Source organism: Peromyscus eremicus, chromosome 1, assembly GCF_949786415.1.
Source record: "Peromyscus eremicus chromosome 1, PerEre_H2_v1, whole genome shotgun sequence".
Taxonomy (NCBI): domain Eukaryota; kingdom Metazoa; phylum Chordata; class Mammalia; order Rodentia; family Cricetidae; genus Peromyscus; species Peromyscus eremicus.
The window spans coordinates 52,097,231-52,110,570 of record NC_081416.1 but is presented as its reverse complement, the minus strand read 5'-3'; the positions used below and the strand labels follow the sequence as shown (position 1 = coordinate 52,110,570).

Below are 13,340 nucleotides of genomic sequence, written 5' to 3'. Positions count from 1 at the left end.
TTCCTGGTGCGGCTTTATTCTTGGAGGGCCGGCGGCCTCACAGTGGCAAGTACAGGGAATAGTCCGAGAGCGCCCAGCGGCGAGCCGGGCGGCCGGTGCGGCCGATCATGGGCAACTTCTGCACGTAGCGGGACGCTGGGCTGGGTCCATAGGGCGCGGGAAAAGCAGTCTGGAAGAGGCGCCCGCGGCAGCGCCGCCCGGCCTGACGCCCGGCGATGATAAAACGGAAGTGAGGGGCACCGCGGGGCGCAAAGCGGCTCTTCTGGAAGACGTCTCGCATTCCCGCGCCAGGACCCTGCTGACGAGGAGCGCCCCGCGCCCGGTGCACGCGCGGCAGCGGCCTGCTCTCCGAGGCGGCGGCGGCGGCGGCCGCGGGGCCCCCGCCGAGAGGGCTCTCGTCCCCCTGCGGGCTCACCACGGCGCTAGCAGTCAGCTGCGGCATTTTCCGCACCGAGTCTGGGGCGGCCACTGGCTCCTTCTTGTCTCCGGGTGGTCGCGGGGTCGTGGGCGCGGGCTGGCCAGTGCCGAAGCGAGTGGCCAGGCTGTCACCGAAGAAGGCGTACAACTCTCGGTAGATGTCGGCCAGGGTCAAGGAAGAAGGGTCCTCTGGCCTGGCGCCTCCTGGCGGCAGGGAGAGACCAGACCCAAAGCCGGCTTCGGCACCGCCCCCCGGAGGAGACTCTTGCAGGAGAAGGCTGTCCCAAGGCAGGTCCTCGGCACGATGGCACCCTCTCCCGCCGAGACCACAGCGGTTGGGCTCTGCTGCCTGGGCTTTCATCTTCAGTAGTCGCTCTACGGCCACCTGTACACAAAGAGCTAGAAGGAACCTGGGCCAGCAGGCACCTCAAAGTAAACCTGCTGAGCTCCTGTAATAAGGGGAAGCTGGGGCTGTCCACTCACCAGAATAGCTCCATAGACTTTGTGCCCATCCGCTTTCACCTGGGCATTAGATACCGAATAGTCATCCAGCACCGCCTGCAAGTTTGTCCAGTAAGTGGGCAGATGTGGGTACAGGACTAGTTCTACTGCCTAGAAGGAAAAAAGGAACGTAGTAAGCAACCTCGGTTCATATGCCCTCTTGAGTACCCTTCCCACAAAAGACCCACTCGGATTGTCGTCGGGGCCAGTCCTCAATTTCCTCCTTGAGGTGTCCAACGTTTCTCTGAGATCTACTGTATGTGCAAGCTTTTGGTAGGCATGAGGCATAAAAACAAACACAGGCAATATAAAAAGACCCATTTCTGGCACTTAAACAGTGGGCTAATAAGACATAATTAAATCAGTACGACATAAAAACTGCTTGTAGACTGTTTGTGAATACAATCAGCAGGGAAGTATTGTTCTTAATGAGAAACAGGAGCTGAGTTCAGACCACACACACAAAAACAATCAAGAAACCTTGTTGAAATGACTTTGCTGGGAGCCCAGACTGGGTCTTGAATTCCTGAGAATTCCCTTTCTTTAGCTTCCCAAGTTCTGGGATTATAGGCAGTGTACTACCACACATGGCTTTAATTGTGCAGTTTTGGTTTTGTTTTTTTTTTTTTTTCCAGACAGGGTTTCACTGTGTAGTTTTGGTGCCTGTCCTGGATCTCACTCTGTAGACCAAGCTGACCTTGAACTCAGAGATCCACCTGGCTCTGCCTCCCCAGTGCTGAGATTAAAGGCGTGCGCCACCACTGCCCGACTTGATTGTGCAGTTTTAAATTGAGTAGTTATCGGGGAAGCAATTAAAGACTAAACAAAAACTATGATATTTCAGTGGGCTCTGACATGTAAGTTAGACTTGGATCACTCATCCACAGACCATGAACATTTGAAAATGCTGACCACCTGTCAAATTCCTAGGGAAAATGTTACTGACACAAAGAAATAGGGATTACATTTTAAATAACTGTAATTACAAAAGACACTAAAACATACTGCTAAAATTTACAGAAATCAATATACACTCAAAAGTGATCTCAAACATATAAATCAGCAAGATTTTGAGGTGCAGGTCTGTAACCCTAGCATTCACAAGTCTAATTCCAAGTTTGATGCCAGCCTGGGCTTCACTTTAAGTCCCAGTTTTAAACAAAAACAGCTCATGCCTAGGCGGTTGGAGTGGGGGAGGGCAGAAAAAGCAGTTGGATCTCTGAGTCCATGAGGCTAGCCTGGTCCACAGAGCAAGTTCCAGGGCAGCCAGGGAAACCCTGTTTAGAAAAACCAGTAAGAAGGGGCCAGAGAGATAGTTCAACAATTAAGAGAACTGGTTGCTCTTTCAGAGGACCTGGGTTCACAGCCAATAATAATAATAATAATAATGATGGTTCATTGTGTAAGGGCACTTGCTGTACAAGCCTGGTGACCCTGAACCCAGGTAGAGTTAAGAGAGAGAACTGGGCAGCCTCTGATACTTACAGCCTGCCTGCTCTGGGATATTTTCCTTTTAAACTCTAATAAAATTGTCCTTGAGCTTAAAACACACACATACCAACAAGGAACAATCCCCCCGGAAGACACTACAGCAGCATCACAGCAAGAATCTGGGAAGAAATATAACAAAAGGGGTGGGGTGGGAGGTGGGGCAGCACCGACCAAGTCTGAACGAGACCCAGGGTCTGACAGCCAGCACTGCAGATTAAAGTGTGTTGGTTCCTTAGGGCAGTTGGGAAAGCACCCTAAAAGATTGTGAGGACGTTAAAAAAAGGAGATATTACTTGATATTTCTCTAGAACTTAAAAAATAATACAAATTCAAAATGAAACAGAGAATTATTCCAAGTATCAAAGAGTGGTTCAGTGAACAGTCATATTAACAGAACTTAGGCACATAATCGTCTGGTGATTTCTATGGATGCTAAACTTCTGCTCACTATAAAACATGCAATTAAAAAAAAAAAAACACAAAAACTGAAGCCGAGCATGGTGCCTGAGGCAGGAGGATCACAAATTGAAGGCCAGTATGGACTACAAAACAAGCACCATGTCAAACAAACAACCCAAAGAGAAAAGGGGAGGAACAAAGAAATTGAGGTAGCTCCTAACACGGTGTTAAGGAATGGGCAAGAATTCATACTATAAAGACCTCCAAGTAGGAGTTCTAAAGGGATGACACATTTACATACAGACCGACATGGCATACAATAAACCTGGCCGCATCAAACACACACACTTTTATAATAAAATATACATGAATGCTATTTTTCCAACACACATGGCAACTCTCAAAAGATCTGTGAGAAAAGCCAGGGTCCTCACCTTCCAGCCTACAGCATGCAGCCCTACCACAGCCCCATAGTGAGAACAGAGAGGCCGAACAGGGTCTGTCAGGACCTTCTGCAGGGAGAGCAGAATCTGTTGATAGAGGCCACTTACAAGGTCCCCGTGAGTCCTGTGGAAGCAACCGGCAGGAAAGGGAATAAGGTACTGCACACAGAGTCGAGCATTTGTAAGGCACTCTGGGACAGGCTGCCAGTTTTGACTGGCCCAGAATCCAAGAGACAAAAAGACTAGTATCTTGGTATATTTGCAATTGTACCACGGCACGCCAGCTAGGGAGTGCTAAGGAAAGGTTCCACACTCAACATTCAATCTCAAAGCCAGAGGCTTCAGACAGTTCCCTACCACAGCCCGGCTGACTGTGTAAGCTATGCCACCCTCTGTGCACCTCGAGCCCAGTGGCTACCAGAAGATGTGGCTGAGTAGAAGAGCAGCCCCATCCCGAAGAGTCCAGTGGTCATTCAAAGGGTTGATGGAAGCGGCCAGCGGCTCCAAGACACAGTAGAGCACGCTGCCCACCAGGGATCGGACATAGGGCCCCAAGCAGAGGTGTGGGTTCCGCATCAAGCTCCGTGCCACCTGCAGCAGTCGGTGCAGCTGCTCCAGGTCGTGGCTTACAGATTTTACCTGTTGGTAAACGTGGGCTGCTTAGGGAGACAGAGAGACAGGGCCTGCCACTCTGACAGCATCTGCTAGGAGCCCTAAACACTGTGGGGTCACCCTCACTCAAAGTTGGTCACTTACCCCACTGACCACATAAACAAAGTAAGGCAGGAGTGCCGCGATCTTGGAGTTTGTCTGCAGGTCCTGGAGGGCGACCTGAAAGGAACGTCTTTATGAAAAGAGTCACCATCCTGGAGGGGGGTTAGCACTGCACCCATGTGTTATGATGTTAAAGGTCCATGCCCCGATGCAGAAATCCCATCAGTTTCAACCTATAGAAACCCACTAGCCTCTAAATCACAGAGATCCGCCTGCCTCTGCCTCCTGAGTGCTGGGATTAAAGGTGTGTGCCACCACCACCCAGCCAGCAGAAGACATTACACTAAAAACCTTAAGTCAGGGTGGAGAGATGGCTAAGTAGTTAAGAGCACTTGCTGTTCTTGCAGAGGACCAGAGTTCAGTTCCCAGCACCACATAACAGCTTACAACTGTCCAGTTCTAAGGGATACACGCCCTTTTCCGATCTCCATGGGCACTAAACAAAAATGACCCACTTACTTAAGTGCATGCAGGCAAAATACTAGACACATAAAATAAGAAATAAGTAATTTAGCCAGGCAGTGGTGGCGCATGCCTTTAGTCCCAGCACTCAGAAGGCAGAGGCAGGCGGATCTCTGTGAGTTCGAAGCCAGTCTGGTCTACAGAGAGAGTTCCAGAACAGCCAAGACTACACAGAGAAACCCTGTCTTGAAAAACCCAAAATAAATATAGAAATTAAAATAAAATAATTCTTTAAAATATTAAAAAGCAACTGAGTAGTGGAGCACACCTTTAAACATAGCACTAGAGGCAGAGGCAGGAGGATGTCTGAGTTCTAGGCCAGTCTGGTCTCTAGAGCTAGTTCTAGGACAACCAAGGCTACACAAAGAAACCCTGTCTCAAAACAGACAATCAAACAAAAAGCAAATAGCTTGGCATGGCGGTTCACACTTTTAATCCTAGAGCTCTGGGTAAGTAGGAAGGCAGATATTTGAGTCCATGGTCAGCTGAGTCTATATAGAGAATTCCAGACCAACCAGGGCTACATGGAGAGACCCTGTCTCAAAAATATATAAGCCAAACAAACAAAGAAAACCACCTCATCCATAAACTGCTATGACCTGGACCTGCCAAACCCTCTAGATAAAGATCTGAAATTGCAAAGAGGCTTAGCTCCCAGGCACACAACTGCCACCCATAGGTGACTAAGAAGCAAAGCAAGAGCTAAGTTTTTATTTCCTTTTGTTCTCTGCTGAGTGAGAGGGGGTCTTATAAAGTAGCCCACAGCCCGGCCTCAACTTGCAATCTTCCTACCAGGGCTGAGATTACAGGCCCACACCACCACAACTGCTTCTGTGTTATTTGTTTTACAGTGTTGGGACTTTCAATCCAGGCCTTTGAACATGCTAATCAATGCATGACCAGCCTAGCAGTCAAGTTTTGAGAACAATGTCATATGCTGGCAATGTTCCTAGTTTTTAAGTGAAATAGCAGCCAGATATGTGAAAGTGGGGGAATCTCAATTGTCATACAGAAAAGTCACATGGTTGGGCAAACCACAGCCTCGTCTGATTGTGGACAGGAGAGGAAAGACTTCAGGTCTTTCAGGTGGTGTCCAGAGGCTAAAGCAATAGTAGCGGGAACCAGCCCAGGAACTACGTCTGCAGAGCGGGCCTGGCTGGGCACCTGGGGGCACCCGACCTGGACATCTACTTCTCCTTTCCTTACCAAGTCCAGACAAACAAATGCCTCGATGGGCATGGGGGCTCATACCTTTAATCCCAAGCACTCAGGAGGCAGAGGCAGGTAGATCTCTGTGAGTTTGAGGCCAGCCTGGTCTACAGAGTGAGTTCCAGGACAGGCTCCAAAGCCACCCAGAGAAACCCTGTCTCAAAAAAAAAACAAAAAAAAAACCACAAAACAAAAACAAAAAACAAAACACATACACAAAAATAAATAAATAAATAAATAAATAAATAAATAAAATAAATGCCTCATTTGGCTCCAGATCAATAGACACCTCAAAAAATGGGTCTCCAGAATGAAGGTATGAGAACACCATCATCAGAAGTTCCTTCTGTGTTGCCCATTGCCCATTTAACAAGGATTTCTACTAGAGCATAAAGGAGTCAGGACTGGTACAGTAGGGGGCTACTCAGAGAGCGTGCATGCGTACACAAACACACACACACACAAACACACACACACCCCACTAGAGAATGGGTTCCACCACAGTAACTAGTTCATCTACAGAGGGCAAGAACTAGACAACTGGAAATATTCCACACGATTTAAAACTTGGACTTGGTGTCCAGTCAGCTCTGTTTCACCTTCATCAGCTGTGGATCATCCCCCAGGACAGCCCGTGTCACTTGCTGGTAATATTTGAGAAGGTCATCCGTCAGTGAAGACACCGCACTGGGCACTGTGAGAAGACAGGAAGGAAGTGGTCACAGATGGAGGCATAGCCTTCTCAAGGCTCCCTCAGCCTGCCACCCTCCACCCACCACCCCCACCCACACGGAACCGGATCGAGCAGGACATGCCGGCCAAGCTGCTCCAACTGCACTCTCATCAGGCAGGCTCCACACGTCTCTGCTCCCTCTACTCCCACCCACCCCTGCCACAGACTCCTGCTCAGTTCTCAAGCTCCCAGTTCTCAGGCTCTCTGAAACTCTGCCCAGCATACCCCGGAAGTACTTCTTGGGGACCTCAGATTACAGCACATACTTCTGTCTTGGCCTCCAACATACATTATGAACGGTAACGGGTCTGGGTTCCGCCTCTGACCATAAGCCTCTGGACAAAGGCATGTGTTCCTTTAGAACACAGCAGGCATCTGTAAATGCTTGGCAGATGAAGACCCAAAGGCACAGAGGCCCTCACTCTTCCAGACAGCCATTTTCCACACTGCCATTTATTTACCTGATCCTTGAGGTGCCAGGTTTCCTTTGCCATCCAGATAGGAGACATGAACTAAAATCAAGGGAAAGAGATGGATGTCAGTTGGGATTTCGCCCCTTCAAATTTCCTAAAAGTTGGCCCATCGGCACCACTCAGACCACCCAGTTCCTGTCCCAGCACCGAGAAGGACCCTAGCAGCCACCTCTGACAGCTGTCTCGGCACAGCCCTTGGGGATGTTGGTGGCCAGTGCCAGCTCCACCAGGTTCACTTCTCGGTCCTCCGGAAAGTAGAGCTCGCCCTCCCTTGCGGGGCGCAAGGGCAGTGCCTCTTGGGATCCGTAGCCACACACAGCCTGAGGAGAAAGGATTAGCAAGCAAGGTGACTGGACATAATAATAACAACAATAAAAAAGCAAATAAATTAATAAAAAGCTGAAGCATACAGAATGACGTCAGAACATGGTAAAGAAAGGCACTATAATATGGTTCCCTTATTTTTGTCTATCACAGCTCCTGAACAAAGGTTCTGTAGTTTCTTACCATCCTTCATGTTGGGTTTTTTTTTTTTTTGTGTGTGTGTGTGTGTGTGTGTGTGTGTGTGTGTGTGTGTGTGTGTGTTTTCAAGACAGAGTTTCTCTGTGTAGCTTTGTGCCTTTCCTGGAACTCACTCTGTAGACCAGGCTGGCCTCGAACTCACAAAGATCCGCCTGCCTCTGCCTCCCGAGTGCTGGGATTAAAGGCGTGCGCCATCACTGCCCGGCTTCATGTTGTATTTTATTTTATTTTATTTTATTTATTTATTTTTTTTTCTTTTTTCGAGACAGGGTTTCTCTGTGTAGCTTTGCGCTTTTCCTGGGACTCACTTGGTAGTCCAGGCTGGCCTCAAACTCACAGAGATCTGCCTGGCTCTGCCTCCCGAGTGCTGGGATTAAAGGCGTGCGCCACCACCGCCCGTCGTATTTTATATTTAAAATGTTCTTTTTTTTTTTTTTTTTTTAATGATTTATTTATTTATTATGTATACAGTGTTCTGTCTGCACATATCCCTGCAGGCCAGAAGAGGGCACCAGATCTCATTACAGATGGTTGTGAGCCACCATGTGGTTGCTGGGAATTGAACTCAGGACCTCTGGAAGACCAGTCAGTACTCTTAACCTCTGAGCCATCTCTCCAGCCACTGAAAATGTTCTTAATTGGAACTGGGTGTCAGCCCACTATACATAGTGAGATTCTGCCTCAAAAAACACTCATATTCCTTTGGTCTGGGCCCAGCGCCTGACCTGCTGCACTGTGTATGTGTCTCATGCCGCAGCACACTGCCAGCCCAGATCGGAACAGGTGAGGTGGCCACACTCCACTTACCTCCACACTGCTCCACCGGAGAGCCCTGTTGAAGTCCTCTACCGTCAGCTTCCTCCGTTTGGTGTGTTTCATGAACTGAGAGCTATTCTGGGAGGGGAGGAACAGAAGCCGGAGTGAGGAAGCAGGGAGCAGGTGTGGGAACCCCCAAAGGAAACGGGTTAGACTGAGTAGACAAAGAGGACCCCATGCCAGCAATCAGAAAGCCTGCATTTGCCGCTCAGCCTCGGTAAAACTTCTGAATGTCATGCCCCAGCTGTGTGCCTCAGTGTCTCTTGTGCGGAGTATCACCATCCATGCTGCCTAGGCAGCAGGACACTGTAAAGAAGTGCCATAAGAAAGTGCTCAGCTAGTGTTTTCTTTTCCAGATGTCTGACTAGAAAGGGACTCTGTTTTTGTTTTGGTTTCTTTTGTTTTTCAAGACAAGGTTTCTCTTGTGTAGCCATAGCTGTCCAGGAACTAGCTGTAGATCTGGCCTTGAACTCAGACAGCCACCTGCCTCTGCCTCCCAAGTGCTGAGATTAAAGGCGTGTGCCACCACCCGGCTTAGAAAAGGCCTCCTTAAAAGGCCTAGACTGTCTCCTAACCTCAAAGCACAAGGTACCCAACATACGTTTGTTGAACGAGTCAGCGTGCACGGAGGTAACAGGAAGAACAGAGGGAGAAGGGGAAGAGAACCGAGAGCAGCATACCTGTGTGGCCTCTCTGAGACGGTAGCATACATCTTCGGCGAGCAGAGCAGCCACCTCATCACTCAGCTCCAGCCCTGTGCTCTCTGCCATGAGCCGAACTGACTCCCGAGGGATCTCCACAAACCTCCGCTCTTCTCTCTCTGACATGGCCCCAGTGGAGCTAAGAGTGGAAACAAAAGGAAGGGTTGAAAAAGCTGTCCAGTATCTCTAAGATTCCCCCAAGCACAGGTCAAGCGAGACCCTTCCAATCGCACCTGCTCCTCTTGCTCTGCAATCCACGAACAGGGAGCTTAGAGGCTCAACAAAGCCCATGCCAAGGTGACCCACCCAGGCATGCTCCCAGGATTCCAGCAAGGATTCACGATTCTTTATCTCTAAAACCAATGGGCAACCCATATAACCCCCACCACCCTCCTCCCAGTGGTCCCCTGTTGCTTTTGGAAAAGGGAACAAAACTGGCCCAAGCTGGAAAGGCTATGCACATGCCGTGTGTCTGCTTCTCCCCTTGTGTTCTGCGTGTCTACCCATGGCCACCTTCCATTTCCGTATTTCAGGACCTCAGTCCACTGTTTCTTCTGTTTGACACTCCCCCTTCCTTGCTCTCCTCCCCAAATCTCTTTGACTCAGTGACCAATCATCTACTCCCCTTCAGATCACTGTTCAAATGTCACCTGCTCAGGGAGCTCTTCCCAGATCTTGTAAATGTCCCTGTCATTTGTCTTTAAAGCAGTTCTGAGGCAGGAGCATGGATGGTTCAAAGCCCATCTGGACTATGAAGTGAATTCAAGGCTACCCTAACAACTCAGACTATCTCAAACTAAAATGTAAAAAGAAGGCCGGAGCTGAAGTGATGGTGCACACTTTAATTCCAGCATTCAGGAGGCAGAGGCAGGTGGATCTGAGTTTGAGGCCAGCCTGGTCTACAGAACAAATTCTAGGACGGCCAAGTTCACATAGAAACCCTGTCTCAAGAAAAAAAAATAAATAAATAAAATTAAAAAAATAAAAATAATTAAATAAATGAAATTAAAAAAAAAAAAAGCTGAAGATATATAGCTCAGTCGTAAAGAGAGTTTTCCTAACACGTGTGAGCCTTAGGTTCAAACAGTCTGTAACTACACAACTGCAAACCTTTTGTGTGTATGTGTTTGCAGAGTTCATACCAGAAGACAACCTTGGGTATCATTCCTCCTGAGGAGCTGTCTACTTTTTTTTTGTTGTTGTTGTTTTTTGTTTTTCGAGACAGGGTTTCTCTGTGTAGCTTTGTGCCTTTCCTGGAACTCACTCTGTAGTCCAGGCTGGCCTTTAACTCACAGAGATCCGCCTGGCTATGCCTCCCGAGTGCTGGGATTAAAGGCGTGTGCCACCACCGCCCGGCATCTACTTTGCTTTTTGAGACAGGGTCTCTCACTGGAACCTGAGGTCCACAGATTAGGTTAGGCTGGCTGCTCAGCAAGCTCCAGGGACCCCCTCTCTTGGTATGCCCAGGGCTGGGTACAAGCTCACTACCCCCAGCTTTTTACCATCATTCCCACTCATTTTAAAGGGGTGCTGAGAATCAGCATGTGGTCCCCAGAAGACCATAAGCTGCGCAAGATAACCTCTACGCTCACCTTTGCATCCCAAGTGTCCAGCAGCGTCAGCACATACCACACCCTCATTAACACTTGCTGAAAAGAGAAGGAACAGTTATAAAAGCCTCTGTTTAGTCCTGGAACTCTGTAGACCAGGCTGGCCTCAAACTCAGAGATCTACCTGCCTCTGCCTCCCGAGTGCTGGGATTAAAAGTGTGCGCTAGAACTCCTGGCCTAGAACTGCTATTTTTCTTTTTCTTTAAAGACTTATTTTTATGTGCATTGGTGTTTTGCCTGCATGTATGTCTAGGTGAGGGTGCCAGATCTCCTTGAGCTGGAGTTAGACAGTTGTGAGCTGCCATGTGGGTGCTGGGAATTGAACCTGGGGTCCTCCAGAAGAGCAGCCAGTGCTCTTAACCACTCATCTCTCCAGCACAGCTATTTTTCTAAGTATATAAATGTCTGTGGCTTCCAGTTAGCAACACTCTATCACCTCATCCTACCCTCATTAACAAGATATATAATATACATTTTGTCCATTTCACAAAGCCACGAAAGTCATAGCTCAGAGAGGTTACCTAGATTGTCCATGACCAACCAGTAATCACTGAGTAATTAGATGGCAGGGACTCGAACCCTTGTCGTAAATTAACTCGGGATACTACATTTACGAGCAGCCGGCTTGGGTTTGAACTAGGCCTGGCTTCATAGCCAAGGATTTGGAGTCCCACCACTAGACTACCACTGGATGAGTACGCTTCAGTTTTCCCATCTGTGAAATGGGAGCACCCATTCTTGTGGAAAGCCAGGAGGGAGTTTCTCTATTTTTGTCCTCCTATTGAGACCTCACAAAGTCAGGTCTGCGACCAGGGTCTACCACTCCTCAGTCTCCTGTCCTGCACATTCTCAGGTCCAAGTCTCTCTGACCAGGAGGCGTGGGAACCGACCTCCAAGGGCCTCCGGGTTGCGCATCCTCCGACCCACCTTCCTTCATCCCAGATCCAGAGGGCGTGGGTGGAGTGGGGAGGTCAAGGGTTACGGAACTTGTGTCACGTGCTCGGTGAAGGGGGCGGGTTCCCGCGGGCTCCGAGGCTGGCGAGCAGCTCACCGCGGGACGCGAAGGCCTGGGCCCCGGTAGGGCCTGCTCACCTGCGGACTCCGGCGTTGCGAGGGCGCCCGCCGGGGAGGCGGCGGCTGCTTCCACTCACCGGCTCTGCTAATTCCCTCTCTCGGAGCCCAGGCTCCGCCCTCAATGCGCGGAGCCAATCGGTGGCCGTCTCCTGAGTTTCCCGCCCACCAGTAGGCATCCCACGTCAGGATTGGTCAGTGTGAAAGAGCGGTGAAGGCACCGAGGTGTCGTTGGTCACGTGAGTGGCGCTTCTTAAAGCAACAGCTCTTGTTGGTTGGCTAGCAGGTGGTGGGCCCTGGCTGCACTGAATTAACATATTGTTCAGAGAGACAGTCCTCGTTCCCTTGAGCTTGCTATTGCAGAGCTAACACGTTTTTTGGATCATAGTGAAGTTTTTAGTGCCTGACTTCCCTTTCCTCTTCAACCTCTCTCTCCAATAAGGCCCCCAACAGCAGCTGCTACTTCCCCTTCCCAGAAGAATAGATGGGGTTCCCAGGAGCTGTTCCCCTTGGACAGAAGGGACTTCTGGCCAGGTGTGGTGTGCACACCTTCAATCTCAGCACTAGGACGGCAGATGCAAAATATACATTTTGTCCATTTCACAAAGGACTTTTGTGAGTTCGAGGCCAGCCCGGTATGCAGTGACTCTAAAGAAATCCAAAGAAGGTACAGACAGGCAATGGTCGTGCTTGCCCTTAATCCCAGCATTAGGAAGATAGATGCAAGCGGATCTCTGTGAGTTCAAGGCCAGCCTGGTCTACAGAATGAGTTCCAGGACAGAAAAAAGGAAAAAAAAAAAAAAACCGAGGAAGAGGAGGAGGAAGAGGTATTTCTGGCTAAGCCAAACACTTCAGATAAGCTCTGAACTCTGCTCTTTAGGCCCACGTCCCCCATTCTCCTGACTCGTGTCCTACACTATAGACTTACAGTCCATACTACAGGCTTATAGGCTGCAACTCATGCACTGCACTAACAGCTCTTTCCTAAACTCCTGTTAGGACAGTTCCTGTGTGTTCTTTCAATTCCCCCACCCTTTACCCTCTTCCTTTTGGGAAAAGATCTTACATTTCTGCCTGGCCAGGAACTCATTATATAGACCAAGCTGTCCTCCAGCAATCCTCACAAGCCTCTCCAAATGCAGGAAGTATGGGTCTGTTTCAGCATTCCTGGTTTGTTGGCAAGTCTCAGTTGATAAAAAGTGAACTTCATCCAGCATACCACCCCACTCCAAGTAAAAGGGGAAATGGAGGTGCTGAGGCAGGAGGATTACAAATTTCAAGCCTGACTAAGCTAAAGGAGGAATTGGTGGTTAACCTGAACTACATAGTGAGACCATTCTCAACAGCTGGCAGGTGCTTCCAGATCTTCACTGCTAAGCCAGCCCAGTAACAAAAATGTCCCCCACACCCAATCAATCAATCTCTCTCTCTCTCTCTCTCTCTCTCTCTCTCTCTCTCTCTCTCTCTCTCTCTCTCTCTCCCTTCCTCTCTCTCTCATTTTTCAAGCAGCCTTGGCTATCCTGGAATTAGCTATGTAGACCAGGCTGGCCAATCTCTTTTTTGAATACAGTCAAAATCCTAAACATGCTTGCCCTGGCACTCTGGACATTCTCACTTTTTCTGAAGATGTTCCCACCCCCAAATTTGCAGCAGCTTGCCAACCTCTGTTGCTAAACCAGCCAGTTTTGGGGTTTTGGGGGGGGCTTGGTTTTTGGTTT

At 49.1% G+C, this 13,340-nt stretch overlaps 1 protein-coding gene across 3 annotated transcripts; it reads right to left on the bottom strand.

Moving 5' to 3' along the window:
• On the bottom strand, nt 1-11,803 carry Taf6l (TATA-box binding protein associated factor 6 like). 3 transcript variants are annotated; one of them, XM_059261386.1, is made up of 12 exons: nt 11,644-11,803; nt 10,534-10,590; nt 8,921-9,080; nt 8,232-8,318; nt 7,072-7,222; nt 6,891-6,941; nt 6,296-6,390; nt 4,008-4,082; nt 3,670-3,890; nt 3,243-3,375; nt 901-1,029; nt 1-802 (listed from the first exon to the last, which is right to left on the bottom strand). In XM_059261386.1, exons 2-12 carry the CDS (start codon nt 10,539-10,541, stop codon nt 38-40), a joined length of 1,875 nt encoding a protein of 624 aa, XP_059117369.1. In that variant the 5' UTR covers nt 10,542-10,590; nt 11,644-11,803; the 3' UTR covers nt 1-37. The 3 variants fall into 3 exon arrangements, with proteins under 3 accessions (XP_059117369.1, XP_059117377.1, XP_059117384.1); XM_059261394.1 differs by lacking the exon at nt 11,644-11,803 and adding an exon at nt 11,479-11,519; XM_059261401.1 differs by lacking the exon at nt 11,644-11,803 and adding an exon at nt 11,073-11,200.
• Nucleotides 11,804-13,340: the final 1,537 nt, after the last annotated feature.